The sequence below is a fragment of the Centrocercus urophasianus genome, unplaced genomic scaffold, assembly GCF_019232065.1.
Source record: "Centrocercus urophasianus isolate 14NV4802_14NV808 unplaced genomic scaffold, USGS_Curo_1.0 seq_18, whole genome shotgun sequence".
In the NCBI taxonomy this organism is placed as follows: domain Eukaryota; kingdom Metazoa; phylum Chordata; class Aves; order Galliformes; family Phasianidae; genus Centrocercus; species Centrocercus urophasianus.
This window is the reverse complement of record NW_024884733.1, coordinates 20,435,167-20,462,854: the sequence shown is the minus strand read 5'-3', so window position 1 is coordinate 20,462,854 and position 27,688 is coordinate 20,435,167. Positions and strand designations below refer to the sequence as shown.

At 50.3% G+C, this 27,688-nt stretch overlaps 2 protein-coding genes across 2 annotated transcripts in view; one reads left to right on the top strand and one right to left on the bottom strand.

The window, feature by feature from the left end:
* Positions 1-358: 358 nt before the first annotated feature.
* LOC122160980 (mucin-7-like) lies at positions 359-11,753 on the bottom strand. Its single transcript, XM_042820029.1, has 5 exons — positions 11,680-11,753; positions 4,274-4,738; positions 3,512-3,823; positions 3,232-3,389; positions 359-2,511 (listed from the first exon to the last, which is right to left on the bottom strand). The coding sequence occupies exons 1-5, from the start codon at positions 11,744-11,746 to the stop codon at positions 2,467-2,469; spliced, it is 1,047 nt and encodes a 348-aa protein (XP_042675963.1). The 5' UTR covers positions 11,747-11,753; the 3' UTR covers positions 359-2,466.
* Positions 11,754-16,379: 4,626 nt separating this feature from the next.
* Positions 16,380-27,688, top strand: part of TESK2 (testis associated actin remodelling kinase 2) — a 68,677-nt gene continuing 57,368 nt past the window's right edge. The window contains exons 1-2 of the mRNA XM_042819107.1: positions 16,380-16,541; positions 23,823-24,126. Coding sequence (XP_042675041.1) covers positions 23,905-24,126 — 222 coding nt within the window. The 5' untranslated portion in view covers positions 16,380-16,541; positions 23,823-23,904. The remainder of the gene's footprint in view (positions 16,542-23,822; positions 24,127-27,688) is intronic.

Here is a 27,688-nt window from a genome sequence, read left to right as displayed (position 1 = left end):
CTGTGGTCCATCTCCAAACCTGGCAGCCTCACCTCAGCTGTAAATCTGTATTCCTTTCAATTTGCTTGTCAGTTTGTACTACAGAAAGAAGCAAGGCAGATCACAGAATCGTTAAGGTTGGTAAAGTTGGAAAGACCACTAAGACCATCTAGTCCAACTGGTGCTAATGCTACTAGGCTTGGATTAGACTGGCTCTGAGGACATTTGTGTAAATAGAGGGTTACAGTTGACAATAGATGGCAATAAAGACAGCTTCAATTGGAAACAAAGGAGAGTCTGAAGGTACATTAGATTAACGTGGCTAAGACAGATTTCATCTAATTCAACCATAGCAAAATACGAGGATGCGGGGCACGCCTTTGGAATTTGTAACTTTATTGCGGAAAAAAAAATCCACTATTAACATATCTTACAAAGAGAGTTGCACTTTGGTGTCGGGCGAGTTTCCTCCCTCACCCCTTTCCCCTGGACAGCAAATGGGAACCCAGAACAGCCAGCCCCTGCCCTTTTTGTTTGGTCCAGAGATGGTGTAGGCTGGCAGAGCTTGAAAACCAGTTCCAGCCAGGATGGAGTTTCTTTTTCCACCACGAACTTGCCTCCCTTTGTGCCAAAAAACCAGTAGCACCCTGCCCTGCGGCGGGGGAACAAGCCTGTAGCTAAGGAGATTGCTCTGTGCAGACAATGCTTGATACAAAAGCTTTGGAGTTGTGACAATTGCCCTTCAGTTTTCATGCAATAGGAGGAGAGAACCAACCGTCCTTCCCTCTTGTACTGGGCACCCTTACAATAAACAGACGCAAGGCCAAAGCCAACAGCTGAACCCGAACTGCACGGCAGCCACTTGTCAGCCCTTCGCTAGGAGGAACTGCTGCCTTACTTGGTTCATCCATTTGACCACTTCTGCTCCATCTTTGGGCTTTGTAAATCATTTCAAGGGGAATTTCCCCTTTCCCTGCTGAAAAGAATAGTAACAGCACTGGAAAAAAGAGAGATACTTTTGGTAGTGAGTCTTGTTATGCATTGTCTGTGGGCTCTGTGAGCACTGCTACTGAAGAAGGAGAAACAGAGGCTTCTAGGAGCAGTGTGGGAGATAACTGTATGTAATTTCTAGCCCTTGCTGTGTCCTGCGGGAGCAACTGAGTCAGAAACCCAGTGCTCTTGAGAAGGCACATGCCTCTCTTTACCTGCAATCAAATGTGAATTAGAAAACAGGAGCCAGTATTCATGACATGAAGACTTCCATGCCACGCACTAACTGCTCTGTCTGAAGGAAAGGCACCTGAAAACCCTCAGACTTGCACTCAGAGGATCTGGTCTGTGGGTTTCCTTGCAGGATCTTAAAGCCTTGCAGTTTACACCAGTGATATTTTGAGGCAAAAGTGCAGAATCTAATCAGCCTAACACCTAGAAAGGGAAGGGAGGAAGGCACTACAACCAGGTTCTGTCCTCAGAACAGGACACTAACTGGCTCAAAGGCCAACGTTACAAAGGAGCTTTGACCTTGTGCTGGGAGGAGGGACAGTGCAGTATTAGTTTTATATAACAGCTTTCAGAAACCAGATCCCAGCAGCAAAATGGGAGGTATCTGAAGAAAGATGTGTAAATCCTGACAGAAATGTGGACTAAAGCATTTTTAAAGCCTGGGCAATAGCTTACACTGAAAGCAGCAAGTATGGCAGACCCAGTTTTCTAATTGTGGTGAGACTAAGTTAGTGTGTCTGGTTGGCAATTGAGTGAGTTCCGACAAGCCCTGTTGAGCTAAAATCATGCCAGTGTCCTTCCAGCAATTTCTAAGCAGTACTTCTTGAGTAGTCACATAACTGTTTTCCCTTAACGAGGAAAGGTGTACATGTAGGAAGGAAGCAGGGCAGTCTCTCATCATCCCAGGAGGTGTTTCAGGTTAGGCAGTGCCAAGCCCAGGACTAAAGCTGAAACAGAAACAGTAACAACAAAAAAGTGCAAGGGAAAAAAACCAGAACTTAAAAAAAAACAACCAAGAGAACAAGAGGGAGCATAAGAGAACAAATCTCCACATCCTTGGCTCCCTCAGCAAACAGCAGTCTCCTGTGCTGACTCCACCAGTGTAACAGCTTTTGCATGGCTCACTCGTCCGTCCCCTCTGAAAGCAGCAGCTGTCAAGATGGACAGAAGAGCTCCATGCAGAACACGACGGTAAAGGTTGTCTTTGCTAACTGGTCACCATGCTAAAAGGAGGAGGCACCTCTTTGGGATATCTTTTCTAGAAGAGCCCGGAGGAATAAGCCAGACCTGGGCTCTGATTTCCAGCATAAAAATTTCAAAACTGAACTATTTAAAATATCTAAAAACCAAAAGCCGTCTGAAAACAATCTTTCAGTTGTGTGCAAGTCAGAGCCCCCTCATTTGTCAGCAGATTGTCTGGGACCAAGGCCTCAAGGCTTTCTCCTCTGGGAAGTTCAGCCCACCAAGCAGAGGCAGCCTGGCTGCCTAATAGCTGTAGAGTGAGAGGGGGGTGTCCTCCATCATGTCATCCTAGAAGCAGAAAAGAGTATTTTAATTTTATCTCATTTTAATGGGACGCCTGCATAATGAACAGCCCCAGCCTCACCATCCCCACTGTCACAGCGTGACCATTTGCCCAACCATCAACATCACTTCTTTGCATTGCATCTTTGGACACTCGCTCTCCTGTCCTGCTGTGTGTTTTGAAGAGAAGAGTTGTGTGCATGGCTGTGGAGAACACCACTCAGGTTGTGACAACATCCACATGCTTGCAGTTAGCTGCAGGAGGGCATCAGTGCACCTCTGCAGATTGCTGCCTCCCCACCTCTGAGCCCTTCGTATCTTTTTATATCACCGAAGGGTCAAATGCAGACAGACAGACAACCTCCCCTGGAACAGAGCATTAAATTTGCTTTGTCACAGTCACAAAGCAAATACATTGGAATCCAAGAGAACAGATTAGCAAGGTGGTGTTTGAGGGAAAATTTGGATGGCACTCCCCTCTTTCTCTCTCTTTAACCTCTTAGTGTCCCTTGCAGAATGAGGGGAAGGCAGAGAGCTTTAGTGGCCATCCATGAGACTTGCCATCTCAGTGCAAACCCTGGATGGATGGAGAGAGACCTAAGAGGGAGCAGGATTTGTGACTGGCATCCTTCTTCTACAAATACCCCAAACATGGCTAATTCAGTAGAAAGAGAATTGCCAGGCAGCTGAAAACCAGGAGCAAGGCAGTGCTGAGGCATCGCTCACCATGGGCAGGTCCTGCAGGCGTCGGAACTCCATGCGGCTGTTGTGCTGGCGGTATCTCAGGAAGCCCACCAAGCCCAGGATGCCCACCATGACAACGAAGACAGAGATCACTGCGATTACCAAGGGGTCAGCCCTCACTGCAGGAGAACTCGGGAGCTCTGCAAAGGAATGGGGCCAGGTCTTCACAGTTGTTCTGCTCAGTACAACTAAGAGGAAATTTGAGGTACCCCCAACCCTTCGCAGTGTTTTGCAAGAGCACGGACAAGTGCAGAGCATTTACCTGGATTTTCATCATCACCAACATCCAACACAGAAGCTTTCTCATGCACGGGCTCCAATTGCTGCCCCACTGGAGATGTGCTGGTTGGGATGGCGGCTGTGCTGGCAGCAGCAGAGCTGGTCACAGGAGGTCTCATCATAACAGTACTGGAGGTGCTGGCAGGGGATGTGCTCCCTACAGTGGAAATGGGAGCAGAGGGCTCCGCCTCTGTGGCCACTGCAGGGCTCGTTCCTGGCCTGGTTTCAGCTCTTGCTGCTGTGGGCATGGTGGTCTGCCCATCAGTCGGCTCCAGCTGAGATCTGTTGATTGTTGCTGCATAATAGGGACAAACAATTATTTAAAAGGATAAAGTGCAAGTGCATTGTGCTGTAGGACTGGATAAGATGGAAGCAATGTTGTAAAGAAGACTTTGGGGGACTATAAGAATAGCAGCTTACTGACAACACTTTGGCTAGCAAGAGTACTATAGCACAGGCACAGCTGAGACACACTGTAGGGCACGGTGCTAAAAAGCCCACTTATTTTTCATATGTGGCCTGCACACATGAATCAACGTCTAAGCAAGCAGGCGACAGAATTAATGCCAGGACTAACGGGATTTGCAGGGAGGATGCTGAACTAAGAGCACCTCTGCAGCTCACTCCCACTGAAAGGGATATTTCTACTTCCCCCCATCTCTGGTTCCCACAAGAGTTTGTGGGTGCAGAGCCATTCAGCACCCGAAGACCCCAGGTTGTGCAGTCATGAAAGGCAGAACCTCACCGGGCACGCTGTTCGGAGGAGGTGTTGGGGTGGCACTGCTGGCATCGTCCATTTCTTCAGTTGCACTGAAGGGCTCTGAGACTTTGTGGTCAGACGGGTTTTTTTCCAGAGTACTCACTGTTGAGGCAGGGGAGGGGATTTCAGTGCTGTTAGCTGACAAGCTCATGTTGTGGTGCTCACGTTGTATGACTGTGATGCCTGTGGGGCTGGCAGCCGTGGAAGCCTGCAGTCTCTCTGTCTTGGTGCCAACCACAGGGGTGGCAGAGATGAAGACATCCTCCACCTCTGTAGAGTGAACTCCAGTGGCATTGAGTGCTGCAGCAGTCACGTTTATCTCCAAACTTGTCTCTGGAACAGCAGTAGTGTCTGGGCTGAGGTCAGAGGCTTCCCTGAGCTGATGAGAGGTTGGCACGGTGTTAAGAAGAGGTGACAGCACCGCAGTCTCTGTTGTCTTCTGTCCCTCTCCTACAGAAGAGAGTTTTGAAGTGCTGAGAAATGTTTCAGAAATCCCACACTGGGAGATGAAACAGCAAGACAGGCCAGGAGCTGAATCTACCCAGCCTGCTGACTCCAAACCCAGCACAAGTTCACACTTGGGGGAAAAGTTCAAATAACTTCTCTGCTATCTTGGCAGGGACCTGCTATGGGGAGCCTCCTCCTTCTCTGTCATAGAACCACAGCGTGGTTGGGTTGGAAGGGACCTTACAGCCACCTCAGCCCCAACCTCTACCATGGGTTGGGTGCTCCCACCAGCTCAGGCTGCCCAGGCCCCATCCAACCTGGCCTTGGGCACCTCCAGGGATGGGGCACCCACAGCTCTCTGGGCAGCTGTGCCAGGGCCTCACCATCCTCTGAGAAAATAATTTCCCCATACCACCTAAGCTAAATCATTATCTGCCCTGGCCAGAGGAATTGTAACTAATGTGAGCCAAGCTGTACAGAAGCTGGTGGTATACTTTGGCAGCTGCCTTCATGAGCTATTTATGAGCACATCATCACCATCAAGTGTGACTGGAGGAATGGAGAGAGCCACTCCGCCTCCCACCGGAGCAGGCAGGGCTGTGAGCAGGTCTCCCTCCTTGGATGCACTCAGCAGTGTGACAGCACACAGGAGGGAAGCTGCAAAGCCCTCACACTGCCGACTGACAGACATGGATTCCATTTGGGTGTTTGTAGGGTGTAAACAGAAAAACAGAGAAATGTTGCCACACCAGGTTGGACTCTCACGAGCATTTGGAAACATGGCATGGTCAATATTTTTGCTATTTGTATCCCAAGTTTCTATCTACGCCACAGAGACATGACAGCTAACCACAGAAGAAAATAAAAGTACTGAAGAAAATCAATCTTTGTGCCTGTTCTGTCCATAGTGGAGAAGCACCCGAGGTGAGTGCCTTAGCCAAGAAACATTCACCCATCGGCAAAGCAGCTCATTCTGGTACAAAGGCTTTGATGAAAAACTCAGCAGTTTTGGAATGGACACAGTTATCAGAGCTCTTCTCCAGCTCCAGCACTTACTAAGGCCTAAAAAAAGACACAATACATCTCTCTCCAGAGCCCTTTGCAGTACCCCAACCAGCTGCAGGATTCCAAACCTCGGAGCTGAGTGACAGAGGCATGATTCCCTATCCCAGGGCCCCAGTCCCATGAGAGCACAAGCAGCTCAGCCCTTAAAGACCAAAAGTTTAGCATTTCTCCCTTCAGTGTGTCCAGGACCTGGCTGGCTGTGGCCAGGACGTGCTATGCAATGTGCTGCCAACCCCACAGCTCCAGAGCCCATGCTGGGCAGTGCCCAGGATCTGAGCTGGGCAGAGGTGGGTGCTCCGTAAATATGCCGCTACCTGCCCCTATGCAGCAATGCACACAGAGCCACGCTGTTGTTGCAGGATAAACAGGAAAGGCGGTGGCCAGGTGCCCGGCCAGCAGCAAGCCTGCTGATGTGCTGCTCTGAATAGCTGGCCTGTGCTGGGGCTGCCTCCCATGGGCTGGTAAGCTGTAACTGGGGTAACGCAGGGAGAAGATTTGGGAGAAGATGTGTGGCACGAAGGGCTGAACAGCACTGAAATGCTTGTGCCACTTTTTTTGGCTAGGAACAGAAAACCAGAGGGAAACAGAGTGAGCCCTGCAGAGGAGCTAGCATCCCTGCCAGGAGGTGCTGTGGGGCAGGGAGGTTTGTGGGGAGAAGCAGCTCCCCTCACTCCACTAGCACTGGTAGAGATGTTAAAACTGGCAAGTATGGACAGGTTGGGCACCGGAACTCACTAAGGTGCCTTGAGCACTGCAGTAGATGGCACCTGATTAGCGTGTCACTGAGCCCACCATCCCAGCTCAGGAAACAGAGGAGAGCCGGCAATGAGGCCGAGCTCACACAAAACCTCCAGCCATTAGGAGGTGATGGTGAGAAGATGGAGAAAGAGACAAGACACACAGGATGGACAAAGAGATGAAGGACAGTGAGTAAAAACCCCGATCACTCTAAGGCAGACAGACAAAAGATCACCATCACTGCGTGCCCCCTCCCAGGAGTGAGGGCACACCCAAAGCCACCAGCCCGGCCTTGTGGAGCACCAGGGAAGCACCTTTATGCGCTCTGGTGTCAGCTCTGGATGCTAAAGAGCACAAGCACCAATGGGTTTTCCTTCAGCTTTAAAATAAAAATGCCTCTCCACAGTTCGCATTGAGATGTGTTCTGCTGCTGCTTTGATTCCCACCGTTTTGTAGTGACAGTGGGCACCAGCTGCAGCCCGCACCCACCCAGTTTGGTGCAAGCCCTGCAAAGCAGCGGGGCAGAAGCCGGCCCTGCTTCTTCGGTACCCAGCAGCTCTGAAAATCACGCCCTCCAGCCCAGATGCTGCTGCTCCATCACTGAGCAATGAATGACTTCAGCTACTTATCAGCTACTTGCAGAGGTGCAGGTCGGAGCTCGTCACTCTGGCATCCTCCTGGAGCAGCTCTGCTTCCTGCACCAGGTGCCAGGGAGGCTGTGGCTGCACTGCCTGAGGCATCATCCTCTCCATCTCCTGCAGACAGGAGGGAACCAGGCCCCTCTGCCTCAGGTAGGAAAGGAAGGAAAGGACTCAGAGAGGATGTTTCACCTTCCAAGGCACAACAGTGGTCACCCTTGGATCATAACAAAGCAGCAACAGCCATGGTGCGAGTGAAGGAGCCAGGCCAGCTGCCAACTGGCTGGGAAGCAACGATCTCAGAGCACGCCAGGGCAGGGCAGCAGGGTGTGCGGCTCCCAGCAGACATCTCTGACTGCAGTGACCTCTGTCTGGGAAACAGGAGGGGAAGGAAGTCAGCAGCCTTTGGGAAGAAGGGATGCGGCTGTCTGAGAAGCCCCTGCATTGGATGAGAGAGGGATACGCTCCCACTTGTGGGGCAGGGGAGGCTCCAGGCATTGCTGATGGATCCCCACACATCAGCCTGTGCTCCCACCAGCTCTGGAGCAGACGTGGTATAAATATGCCAGAGTGAAGGAAGCCAGCTCTGCAGGAGACAGGGCTGTTCCTACTGTGTTCTCCCTGCCCAGGCTGCAGGGCTGGGGCCAAGCAAGGGGCTACGGAAGGTCTGCATGTGGATGTACAGTGTCCTCTGCACCCTCCTTCATATCTCAGCCAGAAACAGTGGCTCCTCAGGAGCCAACACAAATCTGACCCCAATTCACCACCATTTCCAAAATCCCTTTTGTAGTAAGCCTGGGGTGAGAGGCACTAGAGCCACATGCTCTAAAAGGGAAGGCAGTGGCAGCCTGGCTAAGGGCTGGAAGAGAGCAGAGCGTGGGGTGCAGCCTGCAGCCACTGCTGCAAGAGCCTCACAGGGCCCTCCAGAAGAGCTGAGCACAAAGAAGAGAAAGGATCCACCCACAATTTTGCAAGGTGCTGTAGGATCAGGGATCCCTGGTGCCTCCAATGGCTCCCACACAGGACATCACCGCCTGCACTCCCTGCAACCAGCTGCCTGAACAGAGCACATCCAGCTGCACCTCCCCAAGTGCTATTTTTGTGCACTAACTGAATTCAGTTCCCACTGAAGTGTAACAACTCACTAACAATACAGCAAAATGCAAAATTAATGCAATGATTAAAAAGTAACCTTGCATCTCAGCAATTACATCCTCTTCCTTAGCAAAGTACCCCATTAGGTGTAGAAATTATCTTTTGTTGCCAGTTATTATATTTTGATGGTTACCAACCAAGGGCAATTAAAAAAACCTCTTCAAGGAAAGAGAGCTAAAGTATAAGTGCAAACAAAGCCAGACAGTGGGATTTAAACCCAAGGCTCTCCATTTCATTGAGAAGCAGAGCTGGAATAGCTGCTGATCAGACAGCAGCCAGCCCTGACCTTTACACTGTAACTCAGAGACCAGAATTATAGGACCTGAGCAGCAGAGGCGCAGGTCTACCTTTCAGGTAGGGCAACAGGGACACCATAATGCAAACTCCCAACTGCTTTGGGATCCTCGTCCCTGGTCGATACCTTGTGAGACCTCAATGGAGGTGGGAAGCCACAAGGTTGTGTTTGCGGCAGGCTGCAGCACTTTCCCTACCAGGGCTGATGCCAGGATTGTCTCCATGCCCATCCTGGCAGACAGGGGCTGAACAGGCTCTATCTGCTGCTAGGGGTCCAGGTATGAGCAGTGAACCAGGGGAGTTGAAGCATAGGTGTCAAGTGCCCAGCACGGCTCTGGGAACCAGCCAGGCACGCTGCAAAGGGCTGTGGTAAGATACAGGAATAGAAAGGTCTCCTGACCCAGGAGCTCCTTCCAGCACAGCGGGGCAGGAGGCCTCGAGCTGAGCACGGGACGGGGCTCCGATTAGATACGGGGTGCTGAGCGAGTGCAGCGCTGGCAAAGGACAGCCCAGCACCCAACCTGCCCAGGCAGGCAGCGGGACACCTCCCCAGGGTGGTGCAGATGCCGGGCCTCAGGTGTGAGCCCCCGGAAAGCAAAATGGGGGGAGGGGAGGGGGGCAGGAAAATGTCAGTGCCACCATCTTGTTTGGTAGAGCTGCGTTTGGGATGGGTGGCAGAGAGGGAGTTGTGAGCAGAAAGGAGCAGCCCTGGAAACAGTGCTGTGAATGCCAAGCATGGGCTCTTCATGCCAAGAGAAGCCAAAGAACAGCACAGACACGCTTGGGGCGGGTGGTGGTGCTGGGAGGTGTTGGGATGTGGGGTAGCAGCCATCTGCGGGACCCAGCAGCCCAGGGGTGCACGCACCGTGCCAGGATGGGGAGAAAGGCGTGAAGCCATGCTACAGGTCTGCATGGAGCTCCTCCTCTGCTCCCCCATTCAGAAAGGGGGGCTTACCCCAGGTTCCCCAGACAGGGCAGCCCGGGCTGTCTGCATGGCCACTACCACTTCCCCAGCCTGCCTGGCAGGGAGGTGCCAATGCTCCTATGCTGTTCACTTTGTGCCTCGGTTGAGGACTGAGCTGTGATGAAGGCACCTCTGCCCAGACACTGCCTGGACATTTGGGGGCACACATCCTCAGAGCCTTGTCCAGGTCTGTGTGTAACCCCAGTAACCATCACAGCAGGAGGAGATCTGGAATCAGCCAGCCCCGGCCATGATTACCACAGGAGCCACAGCTGCAGGGGAGGAAGCACTCATGTCATTAGGAGAAAATTAATTAGCCAGTTGCCTTAACAGCAGCCCCATGTCAGCAGGGGACCCAGGCAGTGTTGGCGTGAGCTGGGGGAACCTAGGCACCAGGAATCCTACCCTGCTCCAGGACCTTCCTGTCCATGGGTACCAACTGTGCCTGTCTTTTGTGCCTGCCTCTCTCCCCACAGCATGGAGGAACGTAGCCAGAGGAGGTGAGTGCTGCAGCCCTGCACTGTTGGTGTCCTGGTGGAGGTGGGGGGGCACCACCTCAGGTTGAGGACCAAGCTGTGGCTCAGTGCTGGGAGCTGGAGCCAGCCAGGCTGGGGCTGCCTACTTCCCTCCCTCTAGTAAAAAGTGGTAAACCCATTGTTAGATCTGTGGGCATGCAGATGGGGTTCATATGCTGATGCTGCTCCCTACCCTGAGCTGTCTCCTCTGCTTGCTCAGTACAGGAGAGGGGAGGCAGTGCAGCGCCCAGCCCAAGATTACCCTGGGATTTTATTTTTAAGACTGATGGTGCTGGAGGAAGTGGATTTCTGTGGGCTGAAGAAGTGAAGAAAGGCTACATTGAGAGCTGGGGCGGGCAGAGTGCGGGGGATGCAGTGGTGTTTGGCCCCGCAACAAACATAGAGCGGGGCCAATGAGGACCAGCACCAGGCGCAGGGCAGAGACACATCTGTGGGGCTGGGATGAGCCCAGTTCCAGGCAGTTTTGGCTTTGGGGCCAGGTGCTGGGGGACCCCTTCCAACTCTGCTGAGCTGGTGGGGTTCTCTGGTGTTTCGCCATGTGGCTTTTCTTTATTGGTGGCAGCTCTCCCGTGCCGTCTATTTCACAAAATCTTTTCTCTCTCAACTGGGTCTGGGGTGAGGTAGCGGATCCAAGAGCTGTGAGAGCCAAACTGTATGGGTGCCATTTCCTGGGGCCACAAAGGGATGCCGGGACTGGGGCACTGAGCACGAGGCAACACAGGAGGAGTCGAGCACAAATTTAGTTCGTCCAAATCCCTGCGTCTGAGATACGGCAGCCAGGGGCTCTCAGGAGCCCCCTGAAGGCAGCTCCCTGGGTACCCCGACGTGCTCGGAGCCGTGAGATGGGGTGAGCGTGGAGCAGAACGGCTCTCAGCTGCTGGGAACCCCGCAGCCACACACTGCAGCCGCATTGCCGGCAGCCAGGAGCCTTCTGTTATGTGCGTTCCTCACATAACAGGTGGGTCTGGGGCCACTTCCCCGCGCTCAACCTTAGCCCCACGCTAAACGCCATCCGGGGCTCAGAGCCACAGCCCCGCGGGCAGCACCGAAGGGTTCGTGCTACAGCCCTACGGATGGTTGCCAGAGACAAAGTTGGGTTCACGCCTTCGCCCCCAGCGCTGCTCTCGCCGTGCTGTGACCCCCTCCCCCCGTTCCCCAGGGGGCTGGCTGGGAGCTCTTTGCTTTATTCTGTTTCTTGTTTTCCCGGCAGCCGAGAAGAGGAGCACGCCCGCTTCCCGCCGAGCCCCACGCTTTGTCGCTGCCCCGCTTACCGGGACCGCCGGCGGTGCCCCCAACCCCAGCTCGGGGCGCGCTCCCACCGCGTGGCCGCCGGCACGGGCCCACGTGGAGCCGCGGAGCTCCGGCCCGGGAGCGGCCGCCGGGACGCGGGGCTGCCGCTTTGTCCCGCCGCTTTGTCCCGCAGCATCCCCGCAGCGCGCGGTGCTCTGCCCAACTTTCGGGGCCCGCGGTTCCCATCTCCGGTTAAAGAGCTGCTCCAGCTCCGGTGCCGCGAAAGCGGCGGGATCCCCCACCCCTCCCGGCTCATCGCGGTACCTGGCAGGGCGCAGAGCAGGCAGCAGGCGGCGGCGAGGCGGAGCAGGGCGCGCCGCGTCCCCTCCATGCTGGGCCGATCCGCGCTGCCTCCGCCGGCGGCACCGGGGCGGGACTGGGGCGGGGCGGGCGGCACGTGGGGGCGGCCCCGGGCACGGACGCGCGGGGCGGGAGCCGCCGCCACTCCCAGCGCCCCCGGCCCGTCCGGTCCCCGCTCAGCCTCCGGCACCCGTGGTGCGGTCCTTCCCTGCCCCGAGCATCCCCGGTCCTGGTACCCCCGGCACGGTCCGTCAGCATCTCCCGGGCCGGTCCCGCGTCGCTTCTGGCGCGCCCAGAACTACGCTTCCGCCCCACAGAGGGATGGGGGTGACACAAAGTGGCATCCCGCTGTAGCCCTGCGCTGCTTTGGAATGCCCTCAGCTGTGGGCAAGGCTGGGAGCGGGGTGCTCCCGTATCCCTACTCTGGGTATTCAGGGTGCTCGGGCTCCGGGAGGCACCCCGGCCTTGTGTCCCTCCTGGGCTCTGGGCAGACCCTTCCAGGCACTGTGAAGGCCTTTCCCCAGATATTTGCTGGGTGAAGGAAATCCCAGCCCGATAGCAAACCCAGATGGCACCAGGTTGTTCCTTCCTTCCTCTGGTGGCATTTCTGAAGAAGCAGCCCCACTGCAAAACTGCCCATGGCCAGTCCCCTACAGCCTGTGCTATTCTCTGGAAGGCCCCAAAATCCCCGTTCAATCCCCTTGGCCCCACTGCTTCCTCTCCAGCCCCAGTGCCCTGTGTGCAGCTGCTGTGAGCTCCAACCTGCCCCCACCACTCTTGGTTTGAGGCTCCTCCTGTACAACCCTCTGCCTATGGGAGTTGTGGCTGAGCCCGCCTCGGGCTGGGTCCCTTCCATCCCATGGCACAGAGGAGGAAGGTGGAAATGGGGACTTTATGCACTGAGCGCTTGCTCCTTTTGCACCATCCTCCAGCTTGGGAGTCTCGGTAGCTCTGCCCCCCATCAAGGTCAGGTGGAAGGGAGCAGTGGCTGTGGGACGGTACCCATAAGATCTCATTCTCTTCCTCAGAAACTTGTTTCTAGCCACTTACTGCCACCAAAAGAAGATGTACTGTTTTCTGGCATCCCGTTAAAGAAGTAACTAGGCCTTTGATAGCTTTCCAGTTCATAAGGGGAATTATTTTACATGTCTTTATAGCATTTTGGTACACTGAGAGAAGCTGCAGAGCAGCCTGGCTATGATACTGCCTGGGGTGATGCACAGCAGAAGGGAGCAGATGGGGCACACCTGATCAGCACATGGACCAGACAGATTTGAGCACTGAAGAGAGCAGAGGAGTGGGAACAATTCCTGAAATAAAGTTTCATACTTGGGAAATGCAGCATCGACTTCTGCTTCGCTCAGTGCTTTATTTAGCTCCCATCCCGTGGCTCCTGGCTGGCAGCCAGCACAGGGAGCAGCAGGGAATGGCAATGTTGATTGTTCTAATTTAATAGGAAGAAGCAGGTAATAGAAAAGTGGGTGGAATATAGTGGCAGCAAAGGGCCTGTGAGGACAGGCTTGGTGCTGGAATTGTGTCTCCATGGAGCACTGCTGGTCCTGCAGGGCTTGGCAGCTCCTGTGCCGTGCTACTGGGCAAACCCACGTTTTTGGGATGAATGGTGTTGATCAGCATTGGGCTGGTCATCGGCAGAAGGGATCCTCAGCAGAAAGCAGGCTGGGAGCTAAGTGGAGCAGAAGGGAGAAGCCAAGGTGAGTCATCCTCCTTGTCCAAGCCTGCAGCATTAAAACTGTGTTATATCAAAGGCAAATTAAATCTCACAAGTCAGAGCTGAGAAAAGAGTGTTTGTTGGAGCAGAGGGTGCTGCTGGGTGGCTTGCAGGCGGGTAGAAGGAGATTGGCTCAGCAGCCCCAGATAGGACATCTTTGCTGCTCCTCAATGCAGAGAAAGCTGCATCCATCTATTTTTAATATCAGTGACGCAGGCAGTGAGCCTGGCCTCAAGCTGAGAGCTCGCTGTCTCCCCATGCATCTGTCCTGACTCATCTTCCTCTGCGAGGGCCCTGCGCTGCTCCATGATCCAGCAAAGGAAGAAGAGGGAAGCAAAATGGGTCTAAAAAAAGTAAATTGGAAAGCACAGCTCCAGGGATAGTGAATTGTTTGGGAAGAGGAATGATAAACATCAGGCTTTCACTCGCTCTGAAGCTGGAAAAATTATGGGATTGAGAGAGCTGAGTGAGTCCAGGGGACTGCTGAGGAGAGAACAGCATCCCAGGAATGCTTGTTGAGATCCTAAAGGGTTTGGAGCATGACTGAAAGCCTGCAAGGATCTCACGGCTCTTTATGAAATGTCCACCTATGACAGGGCTGGAAAAAGGACAGTATTGATGTTAGACAAATTCCAGGCAGTCCCACTGAGGTCCCACTCTCTGCTCCACAAAATGACTCAGGACTTCCACTGGTGTAAACTGGAGCAGAGTTTGATCAGAGCTGTTTAACGAGGGTGTTTTTCTTTGGGGGGTTTCCTCACATGAAGTACCTCATGGCCTCAATCTCTGGGATGCCTGTTGTTACAGCAGTGCTGTGAAGTTGATCCACTACCTTCATCCTCCAGAAGAGGATAAAGACCATCCCCTTTTCTAGGCACTGCTTTAATTCCATCCCTGCTGAGGGCAACCCCTGCTCTGCTGCTGCAGAGTAAAACTTGTGTGGCTACATCACAGCATCTTTCTCCTTGGGAAGCAGAAATCTCCAAACTTCTCTGCCTCTGGGGCATTTCCAAAGCCCAGGGAAAAAGAATTCCCCCTCCCATGCTCTCACCCACCTCCTCTGATGTCTGTTTTTATTGCCGCCCCATGAATGGCAATGAAATCCTTGGCTGTGCATTTGCCAAACCGGTTACATTTACAAAGCTGAAGTGATCTGTCTGGGGAAGTGTCGGTGCAAACCACAAACCACAGGAGTGCTTTTGGTGCAGCTGATCCTCGTGTGGGACAGCAGAGGAATATCAGCCCAGCTCCTGGGCTGCAGGACCCCTGCTCAGTGCCAGCGATGGACCCCAAGTCCAAAGCACGCTGTGACATCGGCAGGGCTTTGCCTTTGGTGCACCTCTTTGAGGGGTCTGTTCATACAATGTTCATTTTCCTCTCTCCAGGAAATGGAAACTAAAAAGCCATCCATCTTCTGGAGATTTTAATTCTGTGAATTTGCTGGAGTATTTCTGCCACCTGTAAGGAGGGGCCGGGGGGGGGATGTTCTCACGTGGAGTTTCTGCTGTTGTTGTACACACACGTGTGGCCAACCATGCCTTTCTGTTTTCAGAACTGGATGTTACCAGCAAGACGTCTGCAGGCCACAAGCAGAGTTTGGCTGGAAACGTTGGCACGTTGGCTGGAAAGCAGACAAGGTGAAAGTTGTGATGGCGAATCGAGGCAAGGCGCGTTCGCTTACTTTTGCTCTGGGATTGGCTTCCAAAAGAAGAAGTAATGAAAAGCTACCACCAGGTGTCACCTCGAAGCTAACTAATAGCTTCTAGGCCGGCAGGGTACAGAGATGGAGCCGAGGGACACCGGGGGGCTGGCGAGTGACCGCAGACACCGCGATGCTTCAGAGCGTGCTTCGTAAAATCTTCGACTCCGGGCAGACTGCCGCAAAACGCGCAGCGCCGAAATGTCACAGTAAGACGCAAGTTGTGGAAATTCGGTCTGCCTAACATCGCCGCGCCGAGCGGGGCGTTGGGTGCTGAGGTGCTGGCAGAGCTGAGCGGCTCCGCCTGTTGTGGCACGGAGCGGAACGCGGTGCGTGCGCTCAGCGTTGCTTAATGGCTTCATTACAACAGCTGTGCTGCACCCTGGGCCGTCATTAGAATACAGGCTTGCATGCATACTCGATATTTAGCAATTGGAGGCGTGGGAAAATTGCTGCCAGCAAAGGAAATCCACAAGGAAAATGGAAGGATCCGCCCCGGGACTCCCGATCCTCAAGCTTTGGCAAGGATGGGATCAGCGAATGAAGGAACCCCCACGTGTACTGCGCTGCTCTCTTCTCCGCCCGGAAGCGGGCACCCGGGAGCAAGGAGCAGGCGGCCCGGAGCACGAGGGAAGCGCCGCGGCCAAGCGCCGAAGGCACGGAGCTGGACAGAGCACGGGACCGACCGCACGGCACCGGACACAGCGCCCCGGGAACGGGCCTGCGGCGCCCGCTGACAGCTTCCCGCCCACCGCCGCCAATAAACACACGCGGATTGGCTTTCTTGCCCGTCCGTCAGCACTTGAGCCGCACTGCTATTGACGAACTCTCTTATTTATAACCCGCCTTCGAAGTCTGGCCAATGAGAGCGAGGCGCCCCTAGCAACGCCCCTCTCCCTTCCCTGTCACTGACTCCCGCGATTGTCTTGGGAGTCGTTGTCTCTGCTCCTATTGATCCAGCCTCCTGCCTTTCAAGTGTATCTTGACCAATTAGAAGCCGGTACTCACGTGGATTACCTGCGAGTCCCTCCTCCTGCCTTCCCCTTCTCTATTGGCCAAACGCCACCGTCCATCAAAGCCTTCCCGACGTCGATTGGTTGTTCCAGAAGGCGGCTAGCGGCTGGGCTCCGCCCCTCTCTGTGGGCGGCTCAGCGGCCGTGAGGCTGGCGGCGGGGACGGGCGCGTGAGGAGGAGGCGGAGGAGGCGGAGAGCGAGGGCGGAGCTGTGGCGGTCGCGGGTCCCGCAGCTGGGTTCCGTCCTCACATGGGGCCCCCTCGCTTACCGCAGCGGCTGGGCAGACCCTCACCGAGTCGCTGGGAGACGAATAGGTCGCCATGAGTGCCCGCGCCGCCCGCAGGCCCCGCTTGCGCCGCCGCCGCCGCTGCTACTGCTGCTCAGGTAACGGACGGGGCCGCGCGGGAGGGGCGGGGGGAAGCAGAGTTGAGCTGAGCTGAGCGCCGCGGCGGGCGGGCGGCAGGAGGGATCCCGGTCTCGTGAGGGAGCGGAGTCCGGCAGCACCGGGAAGACGGGCCGCCTGGGTGGCACCGCCTGAAGGCTGCGCTCGGGGCGGGCAGGTGCAGGCGGGAGGCGGGGGGGGCGCGAGGAAACTGCGTTCCCGTCCCACGGTGAGGGACTTGGCGTGCGGGTCGGTGCCCAGGCACGCGGGGATCGCCTGCGAAATGGTTGCCGAGCCGGGAGGTGCGAGCTTGGCTCCGGTTTTGCTATTTTAAGCGCTGCCCTACGTGAATCATTTAATGACAGGCTGGAACGTTCAGGTGTGTGCACGTATGTGTTTGCGTGGTGGCCCTCGGATGAAGGGCGGTGTATACATGTGGGAGATCGCTCCTAATGGTGCGTTTCTTTGAGGGTGAGGACTGCTTTTGCTTTAAGTGCTGAGGGCTTTCCTCTTGCATATTCTGACAGGTACCCCGGCAGTTAGGTGAAAGCTGAAATGTCAGGAGTGCTGCCTGCAGCTTTATTTATGCTTTTGCTTTCTGGTTTGCCCTCTTAAAATTACCGAGTGCTGATATTTACACCAATCTGTGAGCAGTCTTTATGCTTCAGCTGGAAAAAAAAAAAAAACAACAACTTTAAATAGAGGTCAGAGTTCTAGGATATTTTTATTGTGTGCAAAATCAACAGCCTTACAGTTCCATGGACTTAATTAGGCAGTGGAATTTACAACCTCAGATAAGATGTTTTATGAGAAACTCTGATATGCCCAGTGGAACAGTCGTAAACCTTTCTATTTAGTCATCATTTGTGGAAATTACTGTTGCATACCATATCCTGACAGGCCAATAAAAGCGTCATTTTCTGACTTGAGCGGGACTGCACTATGCAGCTGTAGACTCGGCTGTTATTCCACTGTCCATTTCGTTTTGCTTCATGATCAACTGGAGCTGAAGGTAGCTGGGTGTGTGCCTGTACCTGCTGGCAGTGTGTCCTATCCTGGTTTTCATTTTGTTTTATTAACTTCTGTGCTGTTCTGTTAGAGTGAGCAGCTGGTGGGGGGGGGGGGGGGAAGGGGGGGAGAAAGGGGGGCAGAGCAGAAGGTAGGGACAGAGCAATCCTTGCTACAGCACTTAATATATTTGGGACTGCAGAATGAGACGGCTGGTCCAGATGAGATGTTGTAACACCTTCCAATTTTATATATATGCTTTTGCCATTGTGATTCTTTACACAAATGACTTCACAAATTCCTGGAAGAAATGTCGGGTTAAAGGAGGGGTCTGTTCCTGTGCCTGCTGCGGAAGAGTGAAGCTTGTGGTTCCCTTGCATCATAGGTTTCCTTTCTGTATTATTACGCTAGCCAAGAACCTTGCATTTGCACTATGGCAGAGCTTTTTATTTTATCCTTGCACTCTTCTGGGCAAGATCAAAACCAGTCAAAATTGACAATTAATTCCTAGCTGTTTTACTGCTTATTAGTATCCTACCATGTCCATTTGAAGTTGTGCATTTATCAGTAAGTACATCTGATAATCAGCTGCTGTATCCCAGTGGCTCCATCTGTTGTCTGCAGCCAAGTCCTCTTTTTGACTTAGTTAGTAAGCTTCTTTTCATATGGCCCTGTCACTTTTTCTTAAGTTGAACACATTTCTGGTAGTGCCTAGGCCACTTTTATTTTAATGTGATTGTCCCATCAGTTGCACTGGGTACAGTCATAGCTTTTGCAAGCAGCCTGCACATGAGTTGAAATAACTTTGCTTTTGAAACCTGATGTCATTCGCTCCAGGTCTGAGACTAGTCCTGGTACCCAGGGTGCTTGTGATTGTGTAAAGACCACCAGACTGCAGGATCTCCAGCACTGTAACAGCAGCAGAGCTGTTTGCAGTTCTCACTGCAAAGATTCATAAATAAGTTAGTTGAGACCATGTTACTGTTCCATTTGTGCAGCCGGTATCTGACGTAAGTGCAGGACTGGGTGTTTCACAGTAACTTGAGCCCTCGGACACGGACTGGTGTTCCAGCTGTATTTTAATGGTAGATTATAGAATGCTTTTTAAGTATCTGTGGAGATGGTGCTTTTAGGTGGAAAATGTTCAAATACTGACCATCTTGTATGACTATGAAGGGTCAGTCGGGCATGAAACGGAGCCAGCTTACTTTATTTTTCTCCACTCTCAGTCATTGCTGTTCTCTTTCCTTGCCTTTGCTGTAGCAAGTTATCTCGTGGCTGCATTGAAACAACTGCAGGTTGCTTCCTTCCACAGTGAGAACCCCTGGGTGCAACAGAGCTGTCAGCCCTCGGTGTAGAGCTGGTGGAGAGGCTGAGGGGGAGTTCCTTGACTATGGAGGTTTTCCAGCACTGCTGGTACAGGAAGGCTTTGATGCACTTTGTTTTTCTCAGTGCCAGCCTGCTGACACTGGATGACTGGAGCAGCTCCTCAGCATCCTTACTGAGCTCTGCAGAAGCATAGGGAATGCTGCTGTTTGATTTTTGTCATATATTGCCATTTTCCTGCTTTATTGGGTAAACGGGATGTATTGAAGTTATCCATCTAAAGCAGCAGCTGTGCTGAATGTGGTCTACTTGAGTGATGGTTTGACTGTAACGATGTTTCCCGTCTGGCTCATAGTCTGTGTGCACCGTGGCTCGGTGTGGCTGCAGCCAGGCTAGGAAATAAATATGTTTTTGTTTTTTGCACAAGCTCAGTTTTGCATTATATTTGGACCTGAGAAAGCGTTGGCAGTTCCTTACTGTGATCAAGTGTTTTTTGTTTGTCTGGTTTTTTTTGCCTTTTAAACACATGCCAGCCTTTATACCTGCGCTTTGTATGGGTGTTTTTAAACCGACCACCTCAGTCCTGAATCTTGCACCAGGTTAATGGCTCGTCTCTTTTTGGCTTCAAAGTTGGCGGCAGGCACAAAAGAAACGAACTGTTTGTTTCGGCTCGGGCTCTCGCAGAGGTTTGTTTGCATTACAAACCCGTGGCGCAGCTCTGCGGCCGCCGGTCCCGTGGCTGTGTAACCATTCCTGGGCCAGCACGGGTCTCCTCTGAGCAGCATCAGCCCCGCTGTGTGCTGTGTACGTACCTGCTGGAGCTGGGAATTTCTCCCAGCAGGGGAGATACAATTAAAGCAAAATGTTCACAAAATGGAAATAGAAAAGGTTGGGTTTTTCTCTTTCAAGTGTAGTGACTTACCTGAGCAAAGCAGTTTCTGAGTGAGCTGGGCTGAGCATCGCACAGCTGCAGTACTTATAGCTGCCCTGCCTGTGCGTGCTTCCAAACACTGGAGGCCAAGTTACAGCCAGCCCGGTTGCTGCTCCTCTGTTAGAGGAACAGATAAGAGTATGTAGGAACAAAGTTGTGTAACGCTTTCTTCTCTTTACCTATTTAGTGGGATTTCTCATGTTTCCTTTCCAAAGCAATTTTCCCTCTCTGCTCTAGGTTAATGACCTCAAAGTCAATTCAGTCGCTGGAAGATTTGGTTCTTTCTGATCGTTCAAAGCTTTTCTGCAATTTGCACGTTACTGCAGTGAATTCTTTTTTTCCTTTTCTATTTCCCCCAGGCTGTTTTCCCAAGTGGCACTTGCCAGGCTAATTCCTCCGTGTTTTTGTAGTGCTGGGTTTTAAACTGCGTTGGAGATGAGTTTAAATAGTTAACTCTTGGCAAATGTCTTATGTCAAAGCTTTGGCATCTTGCTCTTCAGAAAACCTTTTCAAATTAATAACACACATCCACCAGATTTATTGCTTTCCAGGCCGACTGCCTAGCGACAGTCTTCTGTGTCTAAAAATGGCTGGTGTTGTTGTTAAGGCCATCTTTTAGGAAACTTGGAGTTTGGCTTTTAAGTGCAAGTGTGCGCGCCTTATGAAGATACCGGGGGCACAAAGTGTTTGTGCTGAGTTGTAATGGTTCTGGAGGGATCTCGCGTTGTGCCCTGGGGTGTGAAAGGGGTGCTGTGGAAGTTGAGAAGCCTGACCTGTTTTCGTGCCTACAAGAAGTGTAAAATTGGAAGCACTGGTGGATGTATCTCATTCATTCAGTGCCAGTGTGCAGGATAGAACTTGATGTGCTTTTCTGGGGTTTCCATCTTTAACTGTTTGCCAGCTGAGACATCGGTTTTGAGAGCCAAGCCCTACCTAACCAAATAACTGCCAATGGTGTCTGTAGTTATAATCGTTTCTACAGTTCAAAAACCAATGCGTTCACGCAGTGCAGAAACTGATCTTAATATAACATTCACTTTTTTTGTTTGTTCTTTAGATCAATACATTGAAATGCTGGAGAGGAGGAAACTGCCTGAAATTGTGCTTTTTCAGTCCTGTAACGCGGCTGAGTAGGGCAGGCATGCATCTGGGGCTCTGTGTTTGTAAAATGTTTTGGCTTGGCATGGCGCTGTGCGTTTTTGTTGGGGTATGGATGTCAGAAAAAGTGGTCTGGAAGCTGAGACTTTATTGGGAAGTGTTTGTAGAGTGCTCCATGTCATTTCTTAGCTGGGAGTTGAGCACAGCTCAGGAATCTTTCAGCTAAATCAATCTTAAAAACAAACAGAAAACCGACCATCCAGCAGCGCTTCGTGCTGCAGCAGGACAGCCCTGGGTTCTGCTCGGCTCACTTTAATTAATCATACAAGGTAGTAAATTAAAGTACCTCAGACTGACTTGACAGTCAATTAAACCCTGGTTGATTTGACTGAGAATGTGATCATTAGAGTAATTGGCCAAAATGACAGGAGGCCGTCTTGGAATTGTGCCCACTTGAAATTTTCCTCTAATTCTGTGTATGCAGTCCTGGGCAGGAAGCTGGGCAAATGGGACTCTATCCTCATAATTTCCAAGGATTTTGTGTAGCTGTCTGGAAGTAAGGCAAACTTGGGCAGGTAGAAATGAAGGAATGGGTTATTTAAGAATCCAGATGGCAAAACCTTTTGGGGTTTATGTTGTGCAAAGTGCTTTGAATCTCTTCTTTCACTGTGAGATTTGTGTAGAGTTTTGTAAAGTTCACCATGTGATTTCAATCAAAAGGATGTAAATGGAGAGCTGAGCTTTTGTTCACGGTATCTGGATGCTTAAGACAGAGTTAGGCTGTTCTTCCTGCTTAATAGCACTAACCTAACTTGTGTCTTCCTCCTGTTAGAAAACGCCAGTCTTCTTCCTTTTGTTTCTGGATCTGTTGCTTTGTCTCAAAGCTCGCTGCCCTGCGTTGCTGCTTGCTGGGCTGCAGTGCAGATGTGTGGCTCTCTGGGTGTTCTGGGGGTGTCTGCGAGCCTCAGGGCCTGCCTTGTAGGAGGACAGATACCAGGTGTCACACTGGGCATTGCTGGACTAACTCTTGCTCCTCTGTTTTCATCAGTCTCCAAACATACTTGCATGCTTTGTTCCAGACAAGGAACGGTTAACACCGTTCTTTCTTGCCTGTCCTCCTTCCACAGATAATTCTTCATCTCCTTGAAGAGTAACCAAGTGTTAGTTCACTGTGTATGGATCAAAAGGAATTATTTAAGTATGCTTTGGAAATTCCTGGGCATCTTCTGTGTAGTTGAGGAGGTTCTTGGGGCTATTTCTTCTCAGCTGGGGAGATATGAGACTTGATCTTCCTATGGTGCTTCTGTACCACTTCCAGACCTTCAGGGCTCTCGGGGCAAGAATATGAGGTCAGAAATTGGAAACTGATCTTCTCAGTGGCAGTCAGCCACGCCAGAACATTAGATACGTTGTGCTGTCATCTGCAGAGCTCAGTGAGCTCACGCATGTGGGACTCTGCACGTAAAATGCTGTAGGAATACCACAACGTGGGACTGGATAGATTACATTTTTGTAAACAGGCTCTGGTAAGGCTCTTTATCACAGCCTTCATCCTGACTCATTTAGATAGATAAATGATAAGATACTTGAAATAAACGCTGTCACACACCTTGGAAATATTTCTTTTTCCTTTTCGGAGAGGACAGCCTGAAATTAATTTCATGCAGCTCAACAGAGCTTACTTCTGAAGGCAGGGAAGGACTTTCTGAGTGCTGGCACAGAGCATCTCTGAAAGATGGGTGGTACATAAGACGTGTGTAGCAGAACTGCTGTGCATTCAGGGGACAGCTGGTGCCTGTGCCTCTTTGTGTGTGAGCTGCTCCTCACATCGAGTGTATTACTCAGCTTCTTGCCTCTGTGTAATACAAGTCTGCTCGCTGCCCGGTCTGCTCCCTGCTTCCTTCAGGTGCTGTGTGTGCTGTGCTGGGTTGCTGTAAGTGAACAGTTCAGCGTGGGAAAGATGGATAACCTCCTGAGTGTAAGGTTTAAAGGGGGGAAAAAAAAGTAGGCCACCTGTCAGGTTTGCCAGTCCAAGTTGGATTTGATGGGCTCCAGTCATCCTGATTACTTCATCATCCTCTTACAGAGAAAAAAATTCCCTCACTGTTATTTTTTTTTTCTTCCCTTGTACTTTGGCAAATGTATCTTATTTCCTGTGTTTTCAGTTGAGCTGAAATTAATAGAGCTTTAAAAAGTGTGCTTGGGGAGAATTGTTCTGGCAGTTTCTTATAAGAAGACTTTGTTTTTGTTGCAGGATTGCTGATGGGTTTTATACATTTGTGGACTTGATCCTTGGTGGATACAAACCTGTGTTCTTACCAGTTAAGGAATTGGTCTTGGAACGTGCATAGGTGGAAGCTTTGGAAAACAGGTTTTGGTTTTCCAGCTACTGTTATTGACAGCTAATAGTTTTCCTTAAGGCAACTGAAAGTTGATCTGTTTTTAATTGTTAGTGATCCTTTGCCCAGCCCCTCGTGTGAAATGAGTTCTTGTTATAGCACTGCATTGGTCACCAGCTGCTGTTGAAGCAGAATAGAGTGTAAGAGTTTGTGGGTTTCCTTCTGCTTAGTTGTTTGCTTTAGCAACCAGAACTTGGGGAAAAAAAAAAAAACACACACAAAAAAAAAGTGGAGTGGGGGATGGTTGGGTGGAAGTCCTTTGCTGTCATTGAAAGATCTGAGCTCTACACCTATCAATTTATTTGCAGCCGGAACACAAAGTATTTTCAGGAAGCCAAAAGAAAAGTTAATTGGATTGTATTTTCTAATGGTATTGTGGGGGTGTATTTCTTCTCTTTTTTAAAGCTCTACTTGAGTGTCTTCTGCTTTTTCTGTGTTCCCTCAAACTGGTTAGATTGTGTTGGAGTCCTGTCAAACTTCATTAGATGTGTTTATAATAACCTCAGTTTCTTGCATTTCAGCACCCAACAAGAGGTGAGAAGACAGCAAAGTCCCTAAGATGTGAGAAGTCCTCCCTTAGCGAAAGAAAACCTTGTTTTCAAAATGGACCGAAGTAAAAGGAATTCAATAGCTGGATTTCCACCTCGCTTGGAGCGTGCTGAGGACTTTGATGGTGGCACTGGAGGAGATGGGACTACATCCCAGATAGGGAGAGTTTGGACCTCTTCGTACAGAGCCCTGATAAGTGCCTTTTCCAGACTTACCCGTCTCGATGACTTCACGTGTGAGAAAATTGGCTCTGGTTTCTTCTCTGAGGTGTTCAAGGTGCGTGTTCAGTTCTTCTGCCCATGTTGATTGCTTCCTGTTTGGTGCTGAGAACGTGTGAGAGTACTTCTTTCACTGAAGTCAACCGTTCCTATGTTTGCATTACTCTAGCTAAGTGAGTGATGAGGAATTTGCAACTCTCAAATACTTCCTCAGCTGTTTTGCATCACCTGCGAGTTAGCTGGGGAGTTGCAGAGGGTATTTGGGAATTCAAGCTACAAAACTATTGGTCTAACTTTTGTTCCCCATAGTGTAGCGTGTTACAGAATCATGAAATGGCTTGGGTGCAAAGGGACCTTCAAGGTCATCTAGTCCCAACCTCCTTATTAAACTCAAATGACTGATTCCCTCATGTGTAAGTCTGGATGTCTTTAGTTTACCTTGATTCTTAGCGCTGTGGGATTGTACCCATTCCTTTTGCCAGTCTTTTGCTTCCCAGCACTAGATGCACCTCTGAATCGGTGAGTGATTTCTGAATTTGAAACTACAGAACTTATTGTACTGAAGTTAGTAGAGTTAGCTGCTCTTCTCTGTTCCCTTTGCTTCTTGTTATGCTGTATCTCTAACCCAAATAATGTGAGATTGATTTTGCAGTGTGTACTATGAGCAAGAAAGTCTGAGGTTGTCGGTGACTTGCTGTTAGAGTATTTGCAAAATGATTGAGGCCATTGGAAGGCAGTTTTGAAGTGCTCGTTGTACTTGTGCTGTCCTGACGATTGTGGTAAGGCCTATTGTAGAGGAATGGGATACTGAGTTTCTTCTAGGCTTCCAGGCATTGCAGAAATCACTTGTTTCCTTGTCTTAGTTCCTGGCTTCAAATGAACTCGCTCTCCAGATCGTTTCCATTTCAGCCAGAAAACTATCCTGCTGCATATGCTGTCTATTCCATGGTACTTAATGTCATCTTTTCTTTAAGAATTAAAGCCAAGAAACCTTTTATCCTGCTTTCCTGCTGTGAATGGATATGTGAATTAGAAAACGTATGTTGTGTTACTTTATTTCCCAGAAGACATTCCTATCTTCATATGTACCTCTCTTTCCTCTTGTGTGAAGGCAAGTTGTTAATTGTTTTTTCTTTTGCTAGACACGTGAAACTCAGTTTACACTAATTCCAATTTGTATTTCTTTCAAAATAAAGAGAAGAGGGACATCAAAGTTTTGTATGTTGAGACTTCAGATTGAGGTGTTGCAGTCAGACAGCTGCATGCTGTGTGAACATATGTCCTAGGTGAAATAACTATGATACTCTGTCATGGCTTGGTGAGAAACACCGTGGTGAAGCACCCTGGGGCAAGATGACTGCATGCCCAGCAGAAAAGTAAGGTAATTAGAATAATTAGGAAACAGAAGTAGGTGGGGGAAAAAAAGGTGGTTAAAAGCAAATGTAAATTTCCAGGAAATGCAGTTACTGATTTCATTAAGAATATCTTATTTTGGGAGCACTTGCTTTACACAAGTGGTGACATACAGAGGTTTACATAAACGTGTTTGAGAACTTCTATTGATTGAGGAAAAATCCTCAAAAAAAAAACTGACTTACCTTCGTGTGCACAAAGAAGTCTGCTAACTTTGGAACACCTTTCCCTGCCTTTCTCCTTACAGCAGAACTGAGCTGGACGTCCTCTCGTGTAAGTCTGCAATCAGCACCATTACTACAGACCTGCTTGTAGTCTGGGATCTCATGTCTGTTCTTTCCAGAAACAACTGCAGACCTTCTGCAGGGAAACAATGTTGATACCTTTCAGATCAATTTAAGAGAGATCTCTCTTCAGTTTTGGCATAAAGTGGCAAGAGCGCATTATGACCTTGTCTTAGATGTGGTTCCATACTCACTTAGGCAAGTTTCTGTTCTGCTAGTTTATCAGCGTGAGCACCTCTTTCATTAATCTCACTGAGCTGATCAGATTTCTTTCAAGAACCTTGATGTGCTTCCAGGAAGGAGGGCCTCATGGTTTGACACAGTAAAAGTTCAGTCTGATCTGCAGGCTTCCAGGTAAACATTTAAACTTGAGAACAATCCAGGGTAGTTCTAGATTTACTGCGTGAGTAACTTAGAAAAGCAATGAGGCTTTCCTTTTAAATTGGTAACAGGTATTTAAAAAAACAAAACCAAACCCTTGTATCTCCAGAGCTTTTTAAGTTATTCATTTGCCTGATTTGTGAATATCATGCATCAGGTTCGCTCAGGTAGTTTATCAAAGAGTACTTGCCCCATTTTGAGGATTTGAGGTCTCTGTTTTGCTATGTAACTCACAACTGTTTTCACTGATTTGTTCCCTTCCATCATTTCTGTGGAGCCTCCTTGATTAATATGATCTTTCACAGTGGATAGAAATGCTCTCTATGGATACGTTACAGCCTGAACGTGTGTACGTAATGTGTGCTAGGAACGGTCGTCTTGCATTTCTGGGGCACTTTAACTCATACAGATTAAGCTTTGTGGTTTATTCAGCATTAAATATTAAGTTAGCATTTTGATTTTTGTCAGCCATCATTACAGCAATTCAAACTCACTTGAATGCTAAACGTTGTAGAAATTAGTTTTGAAAAATGGAACTATGAAACCAGCAGCAGTGTAGTTTGAAGCAGCTGAGTGATGAGTTCCTGTTGTAATTTTCGTTGGCAAGTATAGGCTTGACATTTGCTCTTCAATTAAGCTAGACAAAGGGGTTTTTTTGTAAGTGAACAGTAATCAGCCATTGTCCTGAACTTCTTAATTCTTAGCTGGGAAGACCAATAAGAACTGGTGGAAGTAGAAGTAACTGTGGGGGAGATGAACATCGTAGTGAAACTGTATTAGGAGGCAGGTACATCCTAAAATACACGTGATGGAGCAGAAGTCAAACTGAAGTCTGTGATCCTCCTCTATTCAAATACATGTTCTGGTTCAAAGCCGGTACAAAACATTCAAGTTCCCAACATATTTCTTAAGGGCTTCTTGTTGGCACTGTGTTCTGTAGCTGAACTTATGAGAGAGCCTGGAAATACTTGGACACTTTGACCTTTAAAGGAGGAAAAATGTTTTTTGCTGTTTATTATTTATGAAAACAAGGAGTATAGATCCAGTATGGGACTGTACAAGTTCAACATTGTATTTATACATTGGGAAGTTTGTGTTTCTGTGCAGATGTGGTCACTGGGAGTTTGAAGGTTTTGACTGTTAGAAGAGAATCCTCACAAGATGATTCAGCAGAAGGAAAATAACTTGTTTTGGTGGTTGTGTATGCAGGGCTGCCTCACTGCTGTTGTGGTGATGAGTGCAACTATTCGAAGCTCCCCCATCCCACAGCTGGGAGTTGGGCGTAGAACAGGGAGAATCGTTTTGTTGGAGAACGTGTTCTGACACGAGCGTTGAGGCAGAGCTGGGGCCAGAGCTCAGGTTGACTGGGCTGCAATCCTGGCTGCTTTGAACTGTGCATTTAATTTTGTAGAAGCCAAGAGGGCTGGTGGTTAGTGACCCTGCAGGGGGATTGAAGCTAGGTTATCATTATGGTCCTTTTCAACCTGGGCCATCCTATGATTCTGCGATTCAGAGTTGTCTCTTTTTGTACCTTATGACTTT

Bases quoted from the DNA above. Each gene is read 5' to 3' on its own strand.
- LOC122160980 (XM_042820029.1), bottom strand. From the start codon at position 11,746: ATGGAGGGGACGCGGCGCGCCCTGCTCCGCCTCGCCGCCGCCTGCTGC. The intron at 4,739-11,679 runs GTACCGCGATGA...TCTCTTCTGTAG, and splicing joins CCTGCTCTGCGCCCTGCCAG to GAGAGGGACAGAAGACAACA. The intron at 3,390-3,511 runs GTAAATGCTCTG...ATTCCTTTGCAG, and splicing joins TGGTGATGATGAAAATCCAG to AGCTCCCGAGTTCTCCTGCA.